This window comes from Candoia aspera, chromosome 6, assembly GCF_035149785.1.
Source record: "Candoia aspera isolate rCanAsp1 chromosome 6, rCanAsp1.hap2, whole genome shotgun sequence".
Taxonomy (NCBI): domain Eukaryota; kingdom Metazoa; phylum Chordata; class Lepidosauria; order Squamata; family Boidae; genus Candoia; species Candoia aspera.
In genome coordinates this window covers 62029291-62050538 of record NC_086158.1, presented here as the reverse complement: position 1 = coordinate 62050538, position 21248 = coordinate 62029291, and the positions used below count along the sequence as shown (strand labels likewise).

Here is a 21248-nt window from a genome sequence, read left to right as displayed (position 1 = left end):
TTATCAATGTCATTTGCCAGCATTTTACAAATTGTATAATGTATAGATGTCCAAAATTTGTTCGCTTTTTTACAAGTCCACCACATATGGTATAATGTTCCTATTTCTTTTTTACACTTCCAACCAATGTTTGTAGTATTTTGAAACATTTTTGACAGTTTGTCTGGAGTAATATACCACATATACATCATTTTATAAAAGTTTTATTTTAGATTATAATTAAGTGTAAATTTTAAACCCTTAGTCCACATTCTTTCCCAAACTTCATATTCAATATTATATCCAAAATTTTTCTCCCATTTAGTCATACATTGCTTAATTTGCACATTTACCGATCCCATTTGTAACAACCTTTTATATATTTTAGAAACCATGCAGTCATTATTAGCATAGACTTGATCATCCCACCAAGATAATTTTTTTGTAACTTTAAAATTTTTGTCATCTATTTTAAATTGTTCTTTTAGTTGGAAATATGTAAACCATTGACATAAATATCCTTCATTTTCCAATTCTTCTCTTGTCTTCATTTTATATTTAATCCCCTCAAATTTTAATAAATCCAAATATTTTAACCAATTATGGTTTTCTATTTTTTATCGTCTTGTAAAAGCTTCTTGTGGAGAGATCCATAATGGTAATGATGATGTTAGAATAGGTTTATATTTTTCCCATACTCTTAGAATAGACCGTCTAATACAACAATTATTAAATGCTTTATTCACTTTCAGTTTGTTGTACCATAAAAATCCATGCCAGCCAAATTTCAAATCATGTCCTTCTAAATTTAGTAATTTATAATCTTGTAGGGTGATCCATTCTTTTAAGCATAATAGACCACATGCCTCATAGTATAACCTAAGATCGGGAAGACCCAAGCCACCATGTTCTTTAGCATCTTGTATAATTTAAATTTAATTCTTGGTCTTTTCCCTTGCCAAATAAATTTTGAGAGATCTTTTTGCCATAATTTAAAAGTTTTATCGGTTATAAATATTGGGATAGTTTAAAATAGGAATAACATCCTTGGCAAAATATTCATCTTAATTGCAGAGATTCGTCCCATAAGTGATAAATTTAATTTTCCCCACCTCAATAAATCTTGTTTAATTTCCTTCCATATTTTACATAATTATTTTGAAATAAATCACTAGTTTTTGCTGTTATCTCAATCCCTAGATATCTGATTTTTTAAACATTATTAAATCCTGATCTATTTTCTAATATACACTGATTGCTTTGTGACATATTTAAGTTTATCATTTTCGTTTTTTGATTATTTACTTTAAAGCCTGCTAAGTCACCATATTCTTCTAATGTCTTTAATAAGTTATTGATATTAATGTGTTTTGTAAAGTAATTACTAAATCATATGCAAAAGCTCTTAATTTATAGGTTTCTTGCTTTACTTTTACTCCTTCAATCTGGCCATCCTTTCTAATAGCTTCTGTTAGAACTTCCAATACCAAAATAAATAATAAAGGAGGTAGCGGACAGCTTTGCCTTGTTCCTTTTTCTACTAGACATTCTTGTGTTATCTCTTCATTTACCACAATTCTGGCTTTTTGAAATATATAAATTGATTTTATTGCTTTTATAAATATGTTGCCAAAATCCATCAATTCTAGAGTCTTAAACATAAAATTCCATACCATTTTTGTGTCTCCAGGCATCCACAATAGCCAAATTTTCCATTATATCAAAAAAAGATTGGGGTAATTTTCCTTGATTATTTTTAATTTGCTGTTCAGATTTTCTATCAATAGTAGGTGAAGTAACCCCATTCCAATCTCCCATCACAATCCAGTTATTATAAGATAATTCAGAAAGTTCATTTAGTAAATTTTGATAAAAAATTTTCTGGTTTTCATTAGGGGCATATACTCCAACCAATGTTACTTTTAAGTTTTGTAATTCTAATTTTATTATTATATATCTCCCATTTTTATCAGCACTTATTAGTTTAGAGTTTAGGTGGGGCTTTACATATATTGCAATTCCATTTGTTTTTTTTTTCATTTGCTGCTATATATTCATTTCCTAATTTCTTATTTACCAGATATTTACTATCTTTTTTCACAATATGAGTTTCTTGAAGACATATAATGTCCTGTTTCACTTTATAGAGATAGTGAAAAACTTTTTTCCTTATAGCTGGAGAGTTAGCTCCATTTATATTCCAGGAAAGGCATTTTCATTCACCCATTGGAGAGGAGTATCGCAAATTCTTTAGAACTTGAGGCTAGTTCCTCTGTGTTCTGTTCTTCTATGTTCAAACTTTTCCCTTTACTTTCTTTGCTTTCTGACCTATCCCTTCTGTCTGTATCCCCTTCTAGATCTTTCTTATATTTTTAAGAAATTCCTGAGCTTTAAAAATGGTATTCAGTTTATATCTTTGTTGTTGAAACGTGACACTAACTCCTTCCAGTACTTCCCATCTGAAGGGGATTTTATTTCTTTTTAAAACTTCTGTAAGAAAGAAATATTCTCTTCTTTTTTTAAGTATTCTTAGTGGGATATCCTTCAATATCATAATTTCCTCTCCTTCAATATTAATCTTTTTCCTATAAGAGGCCTCTATTATCAGTTCTTTTGTCTTTTTCCTAGCAAATTCAATTATTATAGCTCTTGGTTTCTGATGTGCTTTTGCATATTTTGAATTAACTCTGAACATTTTTTCTATATCATCTTCTAGTCTCTCTTCTTCCCATTCAATTAGACTAGTAAGCACTTGAATCACTATTTCTTTAATTTCCACCTCCTTTTTTTCAGGTACTCGCCTCAACCTAACGCAATGTTCTTTTTCTTTTGACTCTAGCACAGTTAAATGGTCTAATTCAATATCATTCTCTACTTCTAATTTCTCCACTCTTTCTTTTACCTCTTGAATATCTGCCTTTATTCTTTTATCCATTGTCTCTAGTTTGTGATCTAGTCTCTTCTCAAATCCATCTATTTTCTCTTCCAGTAGTTGAGTTAAATTTTGAGTGATATTTTGAATTGTTTTTTGTGTAAAGTCCTCAAACATGGCTTTCAGCCATTCTCCTTCCCCCACTTCTGAACCTCTCCTATTCTGTCTCCTTGTATTCATTGTGGTTTAATATAAATCTTTCTCAAACTTATTTTATTTGCTACTCCTAATACAATATTTATTTATCTATTACAACATACAGTATCTATTTCTAAGTATACAATTTCTAAATATACAATTCAAAATAAACTTATATATAATTTCAGTGTGTTACAATATGGCGTAGAAAATTAATTAATTAATCCAGTTCTCTCTTTTTTTTCTCTTTTTCCAATGAAGACTTACAATAAAGGTTTTTCTCCCATAGATACAAAGTTTTTTTTTTCTTTTCCTCTTTTTCCCCACTTAGAAAGTTTTTTCTTTTTTTCTTTTAAATCAGCAGTTATTGTTCTTTAGTAGAAGTGAAGGGGGCAGCAGAATTGCCTAGAAAGCTAGGCTACTCACACAGATTCTGCAGATCTTCTTCCAGACTTCCCGGCTGCTTTTGTTATGGCAAAAGTGAAAGTAGAAGAAATTGAAACTTTCGCCTGCCACTCCGAAGCTGCTGAAGCTCTTCACTGGCACTGTCTTCATGGATTGCTCGTCTCTCTGACTCCGCAAAGCCACCTATTTTCTGCGCTGTAGGTATTGAAAATCTCGAGCTCTCACAGAGCTCATCCTGCTGCCATGCTCCTTCACTGGAAACCGGAAGATGAATCAAGGCTCAATTAACTGAAATTGACAATGTCTGGTACTCTAACGGCAGAATCTACATTCCTGAGTCTCTTTGCAAAACTGTTTTGCAGCGCTCCCATGATAGTAAATTTGAAGGTCATTTGCCTTTACCAAACCTTGCACTTGGTCAGACACCAATTTTCGTGGCCCTCCCTTCGGGCTGACATGCAATCGTACATCACATCATGCCACATCTGTACCCAAGCAAAGAGGAAGTGGGGGAAACCGCAAGGACTGCTCCAACCGGTAGCCTCCCCAAGGGCTCCCTAGAAGGAGATAGCCATGGATTTCATTGTGGATTTACCTGACAGTGAGAATAAAACTGTAATTTGGACTGTCATTGACTTATTTTCTAAGCAAGCTCATTTTATACCCTGCGCTAAAATTCCAACAGCTCAGAAATTAGCCAAACTATTTCTCATGCACATCTACAAAATTCACGGGTGTCCCATGCATGTAATTTCTTACAGAGGCGTCCAATTTACTTCTAAATTTTGGTGCTTATTTTTAGAATTGATTGGGGCCCAACAATCTTCCAGCTCATCTAACCATCCGGCCACTGACGGAGCGACTGAACGAGCTCAATCTACTCTAGAGCAATTCCTCCGCTGTTACATTAGTCTGGTAGAATCATGGATGGACCCCATCATTTTTGGTGAAAGCAGAACATCAGTGTGACAACTGTTGATTAATTTAAGGTATCCAGGAAATATTGTTGCAAAAACAGTAGCAGTGAGAGCTGGCTTTGAAGACAGAGTTTCAAAGATAGCTAAGACCAGTGTAGCCTTTCTAGCAAAACCTGAGCAAGTGAGACTGGCATCCTAATGGTGGCCATGGTTATTTTTTCCCAAGGTCGATGAGAGCAATTGAAGAGGGAGGATTCATTTCCTTGACAGTTTATCCCATTCAAGTGAATATTTCTGAGGGCTTGGCCAAAGCATCATCACAGACACTTCCCCGTCTTCCAACATGATGTACTTCAAGGCAGCCTTGACAACTGCTGCTAGATGAGACCCAAGGCAATTTTTTTTAGAGAGAAAAGGAGAAGATTAAGGTTTGTGTTTTCAAAACTGTCAGAACAGGCTATAGTTTCACATGCATTTCTCTGATATACTCCTGTTTGGAATTCAACTCTCTAACCTTATGATCCAAAAATGATATAAGCTGGAACAGAAATACCCATTCCACCAAAATAGACTTTGAAATGAAATTGACAATGCTTCCTTCTTCCCCGACCATGATGATCTTGATGGAAACCCAGACACCAATTCGGAGTGATTGAATTGCCTCTGCACTGTACTCTACTCAGGTGAACCTTCTCTGATCCTTGACCACTTCTTAGGGTAGATAGAGCCTTTCCACATCCATGTTTTATGCAAATAATCTGTGCACTAATGTTGTCCCAGCTATCATCACAAATTGTCCCCCAGTTTCCTCTGTGATGGACTTCAACCTGACCTTGACATCTGTTATTTCCATGGACAACTATAAAAAAAAACAAAATAACCCTTTGAATATTGAAAGACCATCTGTTCAGAAGGATACTTAGGATCTTCTTCTCCTCAATGAAGAAAGGTAAAAAACTAAGCATATACTGTATGTTAAAACTTTTTCTCTTTAAGTATATTTCTTTATCAAAAGTCCAACCCAAGAATTAGTGATAAATCTCAGCTAAGATCAGATTAAATGTAATAATTGATCATCTTTATTTAAATTTTCAAAATACTCTGAAGTACAGCATATGCCTCTGCACTGTCTAAACTCCTCCTGTGAGTACATTTCTGTGAGAAAGAAACCCACTATGAATTGAAAAAGAGGCACAACTGGAAGCAACTGTAATTAGAACCTTCCAATCTAAATAAAGAATATTGCTTAAAACAATAACGTACCATTTCTGAAACTCAATTTGCAGTGTGATCTCCAGTGATCAAAATGGAAGAGACTTTAAGACACTAACAGAGAACATTCAATGTGTACCTGAGCAGATGACACTGTTTATGCTTGATGGTTACAGGTATAGACTTCCCATCTTTTCTGGGAACATTGCTCAGGAAGAGTCATTTCTTTACACTGAATATCCTCCAGAAAATATTTCTTTAGATTTTTTTAATCCCGCCTTTATTCTTTTTATAAATAACTCAAGGCAGGGAACATACCTAATACTCTTTCCTCCTCCTATTTTCCCCACAACCACAACCCTATGAGGTAAGTTGGGCTGAGAGAGAGAGAGACTGGCCCAAGGTCACCCAGCTGGCTTTCATGCCCAAGGTGGGACTAGAACTTTCAGTCTCCTGGTTTCTAGACCAGGGCCTTAACCACTGGACTAAACTGGTCTGAACCTTAGCCTAAGGCTGTATTTATTGTAGCCAATAGAACCCAGGCTGCTAGCAAACAACATGTCCATCAGTTACATCCCAGCCCTCATCACACTTTTCTCCTCTGTAAAGGAGCTGAAATCTGCTTTCACGTCTGTTTTTTCAATTTCCCTGTTGCTATGATTCATGTGTGAAGATGACAAAAGTGAGGACGTTAGTTCTTGGTCAAACTGTTTGAAGGAAAAATAGATTGTTTATAAGGAATGGTAGGTCATCTAAACTTGAAACCATATACATTAAGTTACTTAATATTTTGCTTTTAAAAATAAGTCAATACAAAAATAAAAATAAATAAAAGTAGCCCTGGTCACTTTTGCTGTGGGGCCCTTGGCTTGCCAGAAAAAGGACAAGTGGCCCTGTTCTGAACTATAGGAATATACATTTATTTATATCTTATACATTAACTTTTAAACATGTGTATCAGAATGAAAATGGTCATGAACATCAAACATATTCACTAAATCCAGGCAGTGTCTTCTGTTCTTCATCATAAGACCATTAAGCCAAAGGGGATAAAATAATAAATGAATGCTCAGCACCAGTGACAGCTTCCTTCTCCTTCCCTCTCTCATTCTCTCTCTCTCTCTCTCTCTCCACACACACACACACACACACAAACACACAGAATCTGAGAGGAGGGGTTCTTCACAATCATAGCACATATGAAGATTTAACCTCTGAGCAGGTTAACATTGAAGGTGGTGCTGAAAAGTCACCGGTAGCTGGGGAATTCTGGGAGTTGAAATCCACACATCTTCAAATGGCCAAGGCTGAGAAACCCAGGCTCTGAGCAGATAACTGGGTCAGGTTGAGCTAAAGCACATCTCTGAAAATCAAGCCATGTCCCCTCTCTCCCCCTCCCTCTTCCCTCTGATTTTCTGGGTGGTTCATCTCAACTTTTCCATGTTCATTTCCTTTGGCCACAGGCTGGTAAATATTGGAAGGATTGTGTGGAGATTTTACACACACCCAGAAATATTTTCCTTCAGTGCTTTGGCTTTTTCCCCCCCTTATGAATGCCTCATTGCGTACTCTGGTCTGACCTATATCCTTGCCTTTTTGTTTGATTTAGGATTCCCCTTTGGACTGAGCAGCAAGTCTGTTGGGTAAATAAATTTTTTAAAAGTTGGGTAAATTAAAAGAAAAAAAAAGTGTATAGGAGCAGCATGGATATTTGTTGGTACACAGTCTGCCCCGTTGCCTATCCGCATTTCTATCTGAGCTAGTTATATGATGTACAGAAGCTGAGGTTCTTCAAGACTCACAAGCATTCACTTATGGCTTCTTTGACACTTCCATCTGAGGACCTCACGACTTCCATGAGAAGCATAGGCAATGTTATCAGTCTCAGTGTACCCATCAGTACAGGGCAAAAGCAGATCATCGTCATGATTTCATCTTTAAGCACTGTGTAAAGACTATGGATGGGAAGAGTTTGTCATCACCCTGTTGTCACAGTCAAATTACTTTCTGGTGAGGATTGGATTGATAGCCATCAGACTCACTTGTAATAGTGAGGGCTCCTTTAGAACAGTGTTTCTCAACCTTGGCAGCTTGAAGATGCGTAGACTTCAACTCCCAGGATTTCCCAGCCAGGAAGCAACACAGTTTGCTTTGAGAAAATTTGCATTGCCTCCAGGTCTTGACTCCAAGTTCCTAAGTGTTGCATATGAGCAGAAACCTATTTCAGTATTTCTAATAACTTATTGGAAATGCAGGAAGAGGCTTCAAAGTGAAGTGAAGGAAGCATTTATGAAGAGGAGTTTAAGAAGTGAAGTGAAGCATGAGCTTTGACTATTTTTAGATACAGGTTGCCTGGCCACAGTGTCTAAATCTGTGTTGGATTATAGTAATTTGCTGTTGTTGGGGCCACTCTTAAGCTTGGCCAGAAAACTGCATAATACAAGCATTGCAGCAACATTTGTTCTGGAGATGCTGCACCATTTTCCAGTTTGCGGCTGAACTATGTTCAGGGTGACTGAGACAATTTACAAATCTGTATGTGTGTTAGGACCTGAATATTGTTCTTCTCTGTTATGTATCTGACCAGGCATTTAGATTTTTTTAAGACTATTAATTTGCTAGAAATCTGATGCTGCCACCTGAGAAAAGCCTTTCTAATTCCACTTTCTTGTGGAATTCCCTGCTTATTCTGTTACAGTTGGCACTTAACATTATGGATGCTTGTCTCCAATTCAAAATATATCCTTTCATCCAAGGCTTGTGGTCAAATTGGGCTTCTGAATTTTTCACTGATTTTGTTTTAATCTGAAGTTCTTTGTAATGGGGACTTCTGTCCTGTACCATTTTTGCACACTTATGGTATTTTATTATTTTGAAGGTGTGGATATTTTTAGGTTTCCTAAAACAAATATTCTTCTGGTTTTTACAGTTTTTATTGTAAAATGTTATTTAAGACAGTTTTAATTTCTTCTAAACCTTAACATATATTGTATCTTCCTTAGGGACTGTTTTATGAGACCAAAGTTGGACAGAAATCTTTAAATAAAAATAAGTGTAGTAATGCAAAGGAATTCATAGGTCAAATGTTTTTTCTATGGAAGTACTTGCCCCTTCACCAAAATAATAAACTCACTCTTAGTTTGCAAAGATGTAGCAGTTTTATTGCAATGTACTGGAAGCAAAATACAATTTCCTATAATTTGAGATTAATTTAATGACAGAGTTCTTCTATCCATATATACAGCATGGAGTCGTAAAGCTCCTCACTCTTGTAGCAGATCCATCTTTAGGAGTTCTTTAAAAATTATCCCTTTTCCCATTAGTTTAGCAGTCCCCATGTTGGACTTTGATGACACCTTTAGCCTCCAGCAAATTATTCTTTGTATTAAAAGTCTGACCAAGTCTGAATGTACCATTCAATCTCTCTGACAGCAGAAGCTGCCACTTAAGTGGCATTGGCATAGGAGAAGGAAAAATAATCCAAAATTATTCTCAAAGGTAGTTGGTTAAAGTACTTGTTTTGCTTTTCAGAGCAAGAAGGGATACTACGGTAACATGATATATTTATACGATGTATCCATTAAATACAGCTAGTATGCATCCTTTGTATATGAAATACAGCTGCATATTACTTCTGTGTAAGTTGGTTGTCAGAACTGGTATATACTCTGGGTCAGACTTTAATCAAATGAGAATGACAAAACATGTAGAGAATAAGACATTTAAAAGTTAGCTGCTTTCCAGTACCAAATAGTAAAATTATTTGGATAGAACTAATGGTTTTAATTAGAATATGTTATTGGTCGACTCACAATCATTTTCTTAAGGCAAAACACCATGACAAACACAAACGTCAAGAGGACTTTGGCATTTTTGCATAAAGTACTTGACTAAATTAAACAGCCTGTTTATCATGATAGGCTGGTGTCAGTAGATTGCATGGCCATTTATTAGTTTTAGTTTACTGCTTAGGAAAAAGCCATAAAAATAAAGAAAATACCTATGTAAAATGCTGTTAAGACTAACCTTCTTCTTCCCCATCCCCTAATATTGCCTGATGAAGAACTCTGAGCAACTTAAAAAGTTGTGTTATTATTTCATTGTGTTTTAGTTGGTTGTAATTAAGATAATATTCAGCCATGGATTTGAGATATCTTCCCCATAGAGATACATGGGTATGATTATTTTTATTGGTATCTGTCTAGCTTTCATAATTATAACCAGAAAACATAGTCAAATGGAAATATCACACTATTTTTGAACTCCATTCACATCTTTCTGAAGCTTGAGTGGTCCCACAATAACATTTACGTTCTCCTGAAGTTCATCTGTATCTCTCCTTTTTCTAATTAAACATCCCTGGTAGCATCGGGATGAACGATCATTTGCCCTACACACTACAAATTTACATTGCATATAAACTGTATTGTGCCTGTTAAGGAACTTAAAGGAGTTGAATCGGAAACGAACTACGTTGTTCCTTGGTGAGTGCAGGTTTCTATAAGAAGAATCTCGTGCACATCTGAAAAATAAAAGAAAACATTGTTGTGTCAGGTATGCCTAGATGTTTCCTTCCAATATTTTATTACATTGTAATGATGTGTCTAATTACTAAATTTCTGCAGTAGGTAGACTCTGATGATCCTGGAATGTAGTAGAGAATGATGGGGAAAACCAATGATAATTGGGATATCAGAAGGAATAAATGAAACCAAAATTTGGGGCTTGTGAAAGCATTTCCAGATTTGTATAACAATTCCAGTTGTCAATACAGAGGACTATAAAGTAATAGCAAGACAATGGCCCTGTAGTAATGAATATTTTTGTACAAAGTGATGAAATAGACCACAATGAAAAGGGAATTTGGTCAAGTCATCAGTATATATTTCGTGCCCACTCCATTATGCCCCTTTATTCTCCCCAGTTTTTATATAAGAATTCTTTGATAGTAACACAACATGGCATTGTTTTGTTTGAAAATGAGTAATTATAGTTTACAGATGAGCCCCACAGTTCTTTCTATACTGTCTTAAGAAACATGACATAAGACGGAAATCTAACTTAGAATTTATGTGGCTGAGATAACAGCAAATTCTTTGTGGCACAACTTGCATTATGGTTCTTACATATTTAATACACACTTACCCACTTCTGATTAAGTCATAGGACAAGGTTGTAAAATCATTACTATCTGGAGATGTGATACATGTGTCTAGAAATAGTACAAGGTTTGCATCACTACTGTGAAGAGTAGCTTGAAGATATAAATTCTGGTTGAGTGAAACATAGTATGTTGATTGTGTAATTTTATGGGCAAATGATCCTGATGAGTAGAATGCCAGACACACATTGTAATGGCCAGTTTGCTTTTGAGTAAGGTCAATTGCATTTCGAGCAATAAATTTTGTCTCTACAACAGTGCTCTGCTTCATTTCACACAAAACATGAAATTGAAAGTTTTTCTTTCTTGTAATGATATAATCAGAGTTGTAAGTCTTGATTACATTGTAATAAATTATAGTGTCATTATTTTTCACCTAAAAGACACAGAAAAAAGAAAAATTAATGAACAGTGTAGCTTTAAGAATACCCATTAAGCATCATCATTTCAAAGAGTACTAATATTTCAGAATTATAATAACAAAAGCCATGTTAACATAAGCCACGTTACACAATACAAAACATTTCAGCAGCCAATGCAGTCACAACTCTGGCTTTTCCTCAACTGGGGCTGATAAAATAGGGAGTCAGTCTCAGAGACATAAGGACATCAATTCTTTCTCCTTCTCAAAATTCTCTTTTTTATTTTAATCGTAATTTTTATAGGGTCCAGTTAATGTGTTTAAATTAAGCACAACTTCTAAATCCAATATTTGAAATTAACTTTAAACTTACATTTAAATTGTTGTTAAGCCTAATAGTAGTTCAATTTATAATTAAAGCCAGAGTTGATTTTCTTATAACAATAGTTAAGGCAAGAAGAGAGACAAAGCAGATAATTATTATTCAGTTTTAACAACAACAACAACAATTAATTCTCACCCTTCTCTCTGTGTTACAACCACTGAATGGTATAGCAAAGTAAATATAACCTCCTATAATTCGAGATGAGCATGAACTATCTAAAGCGTTCACGTAAACTTGTGTTGCATTATAGCCGAGTGAATTGAGATAATATATGCTGATCCATGCACGCATGTGTCCTTCAGAGCATGAAAGTCCTAAATGATAACAGAGAGAAACTTTAAGCAAAATGCAAATACATCTAAGCATTAACATTATTTGAACTCTTGATCCTGCTTGTGGATCAGTTTCAACTGATTAAGGAATACCTCTTCACCCTAGCCAGCAAAGGAGACTTTTTCACTTTCCCTGAGAGTAGAAGCATCCAGATCAATAAATACATATATCAGGAAAGTAAGTTTATCAGAAACGATCATGAAATTACTTCATCTTATTTTCAGAAATCTGTGGTATCTGGGAAAGATAAGTCAATTTTAACGTTTTTCTTCTTTAAGACAATCACTTCACAGTTCAATGATACAAGTCACCGAATCACTTGATCAGTTCTGCGAGTGCTCAATGTCACTGAAAGAAGCTGACCAGTGAACTCTCAGAATATCTATATGCACATGGATCTTTAAACTGATATGGAAGATCACAAGCATTAACACAACTAATTTGTGTTTGGTTTCAATGTAATTTGTATAATTTTACCTAGGATGGCAACTTCTCCTTCTCTCTGAAAACTAGATGATTGGTTTTAAAAAGTGCTCACAATATAGATTATCAAAATAGCATTAGATGAACCCTACCTGACGTCACTTCTTTGTGAATCAGGTTGTCCATAATATAATACCAAGCTGCAGTATTGTATTGTCAAGATATATTAAGTTCCTATCAGAACTAAGAGTTAACTGTGTTATCATGCCACAATTTCATATGCATGTAACTTCACAACTATCTTTTCATAGTTGTGTCAAAGGAGAAATGGAGAGCTGAAACCTTCCTCAATCTATTGTCCCAACACACTAGGTTGGAGAAGACAGTACTGGACAGTTTGGCCAGATACTGTAGGTTATGCACATCTGATTCGAGGACTCCTCAGATTCTTAAAAATATATTTCAGAACCGAGATTCTAGAAAGGGAAAACAACACACTTCTTAAATCTGTAACACAGACTGTGAAAGTGAAAACACAACAAGTGGTGATTTGACAGTTCAACTGACAATAGTCAACAGACCTTTTTCTAATACCAAAATGTTTAACTATAGTTCTTGGGCCAATGTCATGTGCAAGTACTGTACTGAACTTTAGATGTGACCTGTCAAATTCATTATACGAATCACATACTATTGGTCTGATAATCTGCTTTAATATCTCTGGGAACTATAACAAGGAAATAAATGCAGGACTTGCTGAGGGGAAATTGAAGATTTCAGGGGCTGCTGAGATAGATGTTCGGACTGCTGCACTTCTAGTGGAATGTCTCATTCTAAATGTCAAAAGTAGACTCATTTAGGAAAAACGAATAAGTCCATTATCTGAGTCCCGTTTTAAAGAGAGCTGAGAGATTTCCCTTTATCTAAGTAAGAGGAAAGCTGATTTGGAATCAAATATTCATTAAATTATAAAGCAATTATGGCAGCATGGGTCTGCGAATAGAACCATTTGATTCGGCTCATGCTGCAGCTTACTCAAAATGACAGTCATGACTGCTGTGCTATCTAATGGTACGAACTGATGGCTCTTGCTTGATTTTAGGCATAGGAGTGGTGATAGCCTAAGGTTTTCAGATCTTAGGCATACAATCCTTTGCAGGGTAGGGATCTACTCCCTAGTCAAATGAGAATGAAATACTGGACCTGGCACTCTGAGGACACACGAAATGTGAGAGCACAAGCTCACGAATAGGTCTTGAAAGGAAAGCAAGGGAAAACTTTCCTCTGCTACCCCTGCTGCAGATTGGATCCAAACGGAGGGGGTAAGCCCATTTTGTTAAATAAAAAAACAAAGCAAGTAAACGTGGCGATTCACATCACGTAGCGGATTAAAACCCTCCTAACGTCATGCCACAGTACTTGCAGAAAATTTGGGGGCTTCTTCCTGACTAACATTTAACTGTGATCTCAAGTGAAAGGCCTAACTCTTTACGGCTCATCAACTAATGAATGTCAGTGGAAAAGGACAATATCTTACTAGTATACTTAGTAGTTGAAGCTGGTGTCGTAGTAAGTGAAGCTGGTGTCGTAGTAAGTGAAGCTGGTGTCGTAGTAAGCCTGCTTGGTTCTGTGAACACAATAAAAACAATTAGCATTAAACATGCTGATCATTCCTTGCATCCAACGACATATAAAAAGCATATGAGATTGGATTATGGTCAGGCTTCCACTGAAATACAGTAAATGCTGCTATTGGAGAGTCAACTGGTACAACCAAACTGGATTACACCAATTCCGAACGGTCTGAATTGGACGGATATTTCAAGGTGTTGGTGTTTGCTTTTGAAATTCTAAATGGCTTGAAAATAAAGATCTGCGTCTCAGTTACCATCCTGTTTTTGAACCTGAAGGAAAGCATTTCTCCAAGTACCTTGAAAACATTATGTGACAACTAAAGAGAACCTTTCTGTTGTATCATTCCAATTATGGAATCTTCTGTTTGTGGAGATATAGCTGGTGCACAGCAACTAGTTTGGCTCCACCTTAAGACACTGTTGATTCTCCTGGTTGAACACTTAAATGGTTGATATGCGGTTGTGTTCTGCTCTGTTGCATCTAATGCCTTTTCCAGTTCATTACGTTGTAGCTACATTGGTTTATGTTCATTTTTGTTTCATTTAATTCAGTATCATTCATTTAACTTCAGAAAGTTCAAACATTGTAAAGATATAAGTCTAGGAATCTCTGCTCACAACTGAAAGGAGAAAAAGATGGCTGCAGTCCTCTGTTAAGTGAACTTGGGAAGCCCGTGGAGGAGCTGTTATGAGCAGAAATGCCCACTGGATGTAAATACATTTGAATAAGGCTTGAGATGCAGACTTGTTACTGATTATTCTAGAAGTATCTTTAGCTTCTGACAGGAAAAAGCAAAACTGATCATGCTATGGAGAGTTAGGGAGGTCAATCTGAGCTTCATTCTCACAGTTTCACTGTTTCCTGGCCGTAAACAACACTTTTGTTTAAGTAACTGATGGCGTCCCTGCCTAGTTCCCCAGGGTCATCGCTGTGGCTCCCTGCTGTTATTGATAGGCGTTGAGTGCAATTGATCATCTCTTCTTACAAAACCTATGTGGAATGTGAATAACATAATAGAGAATGTCTGAGATGGAATGGGAGGGGGCAACTTGGGGAACAGAGGGAAGAGATGCTGCCTAGGGAATGATCAGGTAAAACCAAAGGGAGCATGATTTTGTTAATGTATTCTTACAATATAGCAGAATGTGTGCATCTAGTTGTGTTTCCTCTCTGGTATCGTCTGCAAAGTTTATCAGAGTTCCCACAACTCCTGCATCCAAGTCATTGCTTAAATGTTGAACAGCAAAGGGAAGAGGGTCCTGTGGCACTCAGTAACGTCCCTCCAAGCTAGAGTCCTTCCTGAGCATTCTTTGGCTGCAGCCATTCAGCAAACTGTCAAGTTACCTAGCAGCTGCTTTTGGACACACACACTATGTCTACTGCATTCTCATCTACAAAGCTAGTGTTAATTAAAAAGAAGATAAAATTAGTCTTGCATGATGGTCTGTGAAAAATATGTCCCTGCTCTTGTCCATTATGAGAAGCTTATTGAAGTGCTCACGAGCATGTTGCTTGATATTCTGTTTGAGGAACTTGCCCTGTATAGATGTCAAGCTAGATGTAGTTAACCTGGGTGCTGCTTCTTCCCCTTTTTGAAGATTTGGATAACATTCCCTTAAAAAGAGTTCCACTATAAGGAAAACATCTAAACGTACTGTATTATTTTGTTTTCTCTATCCAGTACAGTATTAAATTGCAGACTACGGAAGATACCTGAGCAGATGACACCAGCGTCTTCTCCGTGGTTGCAATTATGAATATACCATCCTCTATGAAAACAATTTTCTAATTTGTCTTCATTCCCTGTGCAATCTACATCATCCAGAGTTATGTTTCCTGAGCCTTGACCAAAGCCAGCAGATCCAGGTGCTGAGAGAGCTGTTCCACATCCGAGCTGCTTGCACACGACCGTTGCGTCTTTCATGTTCCAGCCATCATCACAGACAGTCCCCCATGAGCCATCGCGGAAGACTTCAACACGTCCCTCACATGTGTTTGTTCCATTGACCACTCTTACAGATTCATCTGAGAAAGATGAGACAGAAACCGTGTTTTTGAATAGAAGATTGGAAATTAGGAGGCATCCGAGACTCCAAGGACATGCAGAATATTTGTTGAAATTTCGTTAGTTAAAAATCAGCTAATTGATGCTTGTGTGTTATAAAAACTCTATTTTCAGTATCTATTGGGGGAGGGGGGTTAATGGGTTCCCATGAAACCCCCTCACAGATCTCTCTATATTTATTCATTAATTCAATTTATAGCTGCCCGTCTCAGATTTGTCACTCTGGGCGGCTCACAGAATTGTAACCACCACCAAAATAATAAACAAAATATAAATAAAGCAACAAAAGCATATGACACCTTTAAAAACCACATCAAAACCATAAAGAACATAATCAGTGTGAGAGTATAATTCATGCTTCACCATTTATACAGCCACCCAGCAGGCTCCACACCCAAGCACCATGACAAAACCATGACTTGAGAGCCTTCCAAAAGGCCAGTAGGATCAGGGCCAATCTAACCTCTGGGGGGATGATGTTCCAAAGAGTGGGGGCCACTGACAGCAAAGGCTTTCTTCCTGGGCCCCATCAGGTGACATTCCATAATAAAGGGGACCTACAACATGCCTCTTCTGCCAGACCAGGTGGGATGGATAGATGGAACCAGGACAGGTGGACCATATGAGATATTGTCCTATATCCTGGCCCCATGCCAAGTAGGGCTCTATAGGTTATCACCAGCCCCTTCAATTGAACCCGGAAGGAGGCTGGCAATCAATGCAGTTCTTAGAGCAGAGGCGTAACGTCTGCTGATTGAGGAGCATCCATTACTGCCTGAGGCGCCATATTTGCACCAGTTGCAGCTCCCAGACGCTCTTCAAGGGCAGCCACATGGACAGTATGCTTCTTTCTTTCTTTCTTTCTTTCTTTCTTTCTTTCTTTCTTTCTTTCTTTCTTTCTTTCTTTCATTATATTTCTATGACTGCCCATCTTAGAGCACAAATCTGGGTGACTCACAACAATCCTTTATTTTCTCTTTAGTGTAGGAGCAGCAAAAGACTAATGTTTTGGGAGCTCTTAGATTCATAGCCTGGTCTTGTTTCAGAGTGTTTAATTTTGGGATTAAGGATTCAGACTACCAGGCGGCACTTCTGACTCCAGAGTAGCTGCAGTAGGAACCACAAAAAAAAAAAAAGACATGTAATCTATAAATATTAGAGTAATAACCCTGAAGCCCAACATAAAACAAATTCTATATGGTATGTGCAACTTGCCTCACTCCTCAGCATAACGCTGAAGTGGGATGTCTTCTGTAGTGAACTGCTTTATGGTATTTCCTTGAACATTTCTGATTAACACCATTTCATACTAGTGATTTACAGAGTTTAACGCTACCTCTTAGCCACTGTTAATATTCAGTAATAACAGTTAGTATTTAGTGATGCATCCCCATAAAGGTGGCTGGAATATTACTGTGGAATTAATGCCTGCATATTTCCAAGAACTAACAGTTTCAAAATTCATTGAGGAAAGTTCATGACGACCTCTTAATCTTTTGTCTAGTTTGGAGTCCCTTAAGAGTGTGTATGGCAGGGTGTCCAAACAAGGTTCCCTACAAATGAAATGGGCTGTAGCTGCCGCAAAGGAGGCAGTCCAACTGAAGCTGCCATAATATATTCCCATTGATTTAATTCTCTTGAAGATTCCAGATGATGGGACCAGCTTTGGTAGGTGTAAAAGTATGTGTAAAACTGAGAACACAGAGATGCTTCTTAGGTCCACTCATGGCTCTGCAGTTGCAAATATATCTGACAAGATGCAAACATCTCAGTCTTGTCAGATAGAACTTTAGCTGCGTACACTTTTATTTCACCGAATTCTGACATTACTTTGCTTATGATACTATCCCAGCAGTTCCTAGCAATAGCATGAAGTAGACTGAAAAGAATAAAAACAGTACCAATGAGCAACCAGCAACTTAAAAGTAAGTAAACCAAGATCTGAGCAGCTGATAAAATCAAAGAAGCTCATCCAATAAATAAATTTCTGGATTTTCACAACTTCTTCATTTCTATTAGCTATCCTTTGTGAACAAACATTAACCAGAAAACATGGCCTGTTGCCATCGAACCCACGTCACAGGACTCAGCAGTGTGTTCTTGGAAGGGGAAGTGGCTATAAAAAAAGATACATGTGAAAGGATAACTTGGAAATGTTGAAAGTGGTTTTTCCTATTTCCTTCCTCATAGCAAAATTCAACCACTTTCCCAGATGAATTAGGAGAATCTCTAAGGCAACTGTAGAGCACTGGTTCTATGCATTTTAAAAAAAAAAGAACATTTGAAGTGGGAAAGTATCTGAAAACAGGCCCGTATAGGTAGATTTGGGGGACACTATCTACAACAGTTTCACAATGTTCAAAGCATGGCTAAAATACCATTTTTTTGCAATATACACATTTTTCTCAATGTTTAGAATATTAACAATAGTCTGTTTCCAAACCCATTTTCACCAGATAGGTGTTTTGTTTCATAAACCAGGATTTGATCACAACTATCACATCAAGAGTTGTCTTTTATCTCAAGTAGATAATCAATTAGAACAGGACTAAGAGATAAAAGCATAAACTGTGATAATAAGTGTTTAATTGGAGACACTTTGTAGAGGAAGTCACATATGATTGTCTTCAGTATATATATGTACATCTTTCCTCTTTTTTTAAATCTAATTCAGATGATTCTACTTAGGACTTTCTGCAGACTCCATTTTCATACTTAGCAATATAAAACCAGAAAGATGTTCCCAGGAACAAAAAGCAGCTTTGGACTATGTAAGTCTAGGAATTTCTGCTCATAACTGAAAGGAGAAAGAGATGGCTGCAGTCCTCCGTCAACTGAACTTGGGAAGCACGTGCAGGTGACGTTGTGATCAGAAATGCCCACTGGATAGAAATACATTTGAATCAGCCTTGAGATGCAGACTTGTTACCCATTACTCTAGAAGTATCTTTAGCTTCTGATAGGAAAAAGCAAAACTGACCAGGTTTCATGGATTGGTTTTAAAAAGTGCTCACGATCTAGATTATCAAAATAGCATTAGATGAACCCTACCTGACGTCACTTCTTGGTGAATCAGGTTGTCCATAATACAATACCAAGCTGCAGTATTGTATTGTCAAGATATATTAAGTTCCTATCAGAGCTAAGAGATAAACTGTGTTATCATGCCACAATTTCATATGCATGTAACTTCACAACTATCTTTTCATAGTTGTGTCAAAGGAGAAATGGAGAGCTGAAACCTTCCTCAATCTATTGTCCCAACACACTAGGTTGGAGAAGACAGTACTGGACAGTTTGGCCAGATACTGTAGGTTATGCACATCTGATTCGAGGACTCCTCAGATTCTTAAAAATATATTTCAGAACCGAGATTCTAGAAAGGGAAAACAACACACTTCTTAAATCTGTAACACAGACTGTGAAAGTGAAAACACAACAAGTGGTGATTTGACAGTTCAACTGACAATAGTCAACAGACCTTTTTCTAATACCAAAATGTTTAACTACAGTTCTTGGGCCAATGTCATGTGCAAGTACTGTACTGAACTTTAGATGTGACCTGTCAAATTCATTATACGAATCACATACTATTGGTCTGATAATCTGCTTTAATATCTCTGGGAACTATAACAAGGAAATAAATGCAGGACTTGCTGAGGGGAAATTGAAGATTTCAGGGGCTGCTGAGATAGATATTCAGACTGCTGCACTTCTAGTGGAATGTCTCATTCTAAATTTCAAAAGTAGACTCATTTAGGAAAAACGAGTAAGTCCATTATCTGAGTCCCGTTTTAAAGAGAGCTGAGAGATTTCCCTTTATCGAAGTAAGAGGAAAGCTGATTTGGAATCAAATATTCATTAAATTATTAAGCAATTATGGCAGCATGGGTCTGCGAATAGAACCATTTGATTCGGCTCATGCTGCAGCTTACTCAAAATGACAGTCATGACTGCTGTGCTATCTAATGGTACGAACTGATGGCTCTTGCTTGATTTTAGGCATAGGAGTGGTGATAGCCTAAGGTTTTCAGATCTTAGGCATACAATCCTTTGCAGGGTAGGGATCTACTCCCTAGTCAAATGAGAATGAAATACTGGACCTGGCACTCTGAGGACACACGAAATGTGAGAGCACAAGCTCACGAATAGGTCTTGAAAGGAAAGCAAGGGAAAACTTTCCTCTGCTACCCCTGCTGCAGATTGGATCCAAACGGAGGGGGTAAGCCCATTTTGTTAAATAAAAAAACAAAGCAAGTAAACGTGGCGATTCACATCACGTAGCGGATTAAAACCCTCCTAACGTCATGCCACAGTACTTGCAGAAAATTTGGGGGCTTCTTCTGACTAACATTTAACTGTGATCTCAAGTGACAGGCCTAACTCTTTACGGCTCATCAACTAATGAATGTCAGTGGAAAAGGACAATATCTTACTAGTATACTTAGTAGTTGAAGCTGGTGTCGTAGTAAGTGAAGCTGGTGTCGTAGTAAGCCTGCTTGGTTCTGTGAACACAATAAAAACAATTAGCATTAAACATGCTGATCATTCCTTGCATCCAACGACATATAAAAAGCATATGAGATTGGATTATGGTCAGGCTTCCACTGAAATACAGTAAATGCTGCTATTGGAGAGTCAACTGGTACAACCAAACTGGATTACACCAATTCCGAACGGTCTGAATTGGACGGATATTTCAAGGTGTTGGTGTTTGCTTTTGAAATTCTAAATGGCTTGAAAATAAAGATCTGCGTCTCAGTTACCATCCTGTTTTTGAACCTGAAGGAAAGCATTTCTCCAAGTACCTTGAAAACATTATGTGACAACTAAAGAGAACCTTTCTGTTGTATCATTCCAATTATGGAATCTTCTGTTTGTGGAGATATAGCTGGTGCACAGCAACTAGTTTGGCTCCACCTTAAGACACTGTTGATTCTCCTGGTTGAACACTTAAATGGTTGATATGCGGTTGTGTTCTGCTCTGTTGCATCTAATGCCTTTCCCAGTTCATTACGTTGTAGCTACATTGGTTTATGTTCATTTTTGTTTCATTTAATTCAGTATCATTCATTTAACTTCAGAAAGTTCAAACATTGTAAAGATATAAGTCTAGGAATCTCTGCTCACAACTGAAAGGAGAAAAAGATGGCTGCAGTCCTCTGTTAAGTGAACTTGGGAAGCCCGTGGAGGAGCTGTTATGAGCAGAAATGCCCACTGGATGTAAATACATTTGAATAAGGCTTGAGATGCAGACTTGTTACTGATTATTCTAGAAGTATCTTTAGCTTCTGACAGGAAA

The 21248-nt window shown here is 37.0% G+C and overlaps 2 protein-coding genes across 2 annotated transcripts in view; both read right to left on the bottom strand.

The window, feature by feature from the left end:
* Positions 1–21248, bottom strand: part of DMBT1 (deleted in malignant brain tumors 1) — a 294810-nt gene that overhangs the window by 75898 nt on the left and 197664 nt on the right. The window contains 8 exon segments of the mRNA XM_063307816.1: positions 3563–3708; positions 6157–6290; positions 9895–10105; positions 10729–11120; positions 11626–11804; positions 15595–15906; positions 17158–17197; positions 18019–18062. Coding sequence (XP_063163886.1) covers positions 3563–3708; positions 6157–6290; positions 9895–10105; positions 10729–11120; positions 11626–11804; positions 15595–15906; positions 17158–17197; positions 18019–18062 — 1458 coding nt within the window.
* LOC134500173 (deleted in malignant brain tumors 1 protein-like) lies at positions 9454–12088 on the bottom strand. Its single transcript, XM_063307311.1, has 3 exons — positions 11626–12088; positions 10729–11120; positions 9454–10105 (listed from the first exon to the last, which is right to left on the bottom strand). Exons 1-3 carry the CDS (start codon positions 11860–11862, stop codon positions 9835–9837), a joined length of 900 nt encoding a protein of 299 aa, XP_063163381.1. The 5' UTR covers positions 11863–12088; the 3' UTR covers positions 9454–9834.

Coding starts and splice junctions, on each gene's coding strand:
- LOC134500173 (XM_063307311.1), bottom strand. CDS start 11,862: ATGTTAATGCTTAGATGTATTTGCATTTTGCTTAAAGTTTCTCTCTGT. Junction 11,121..11,625: donor GTTGTAACACAGAGAGAAGG/GTGAGAATTAAT, acceptor TGTGTCTTTTAG/GTGAAAAATAATGACACTAT. Junction 10,106..10,728: donor TATGACTTAATCAGAAGTGG/GTAAGTGTGTAT, acceptor TTTATTTTTCAG/ATGTGCACGAGATTCTTCTT.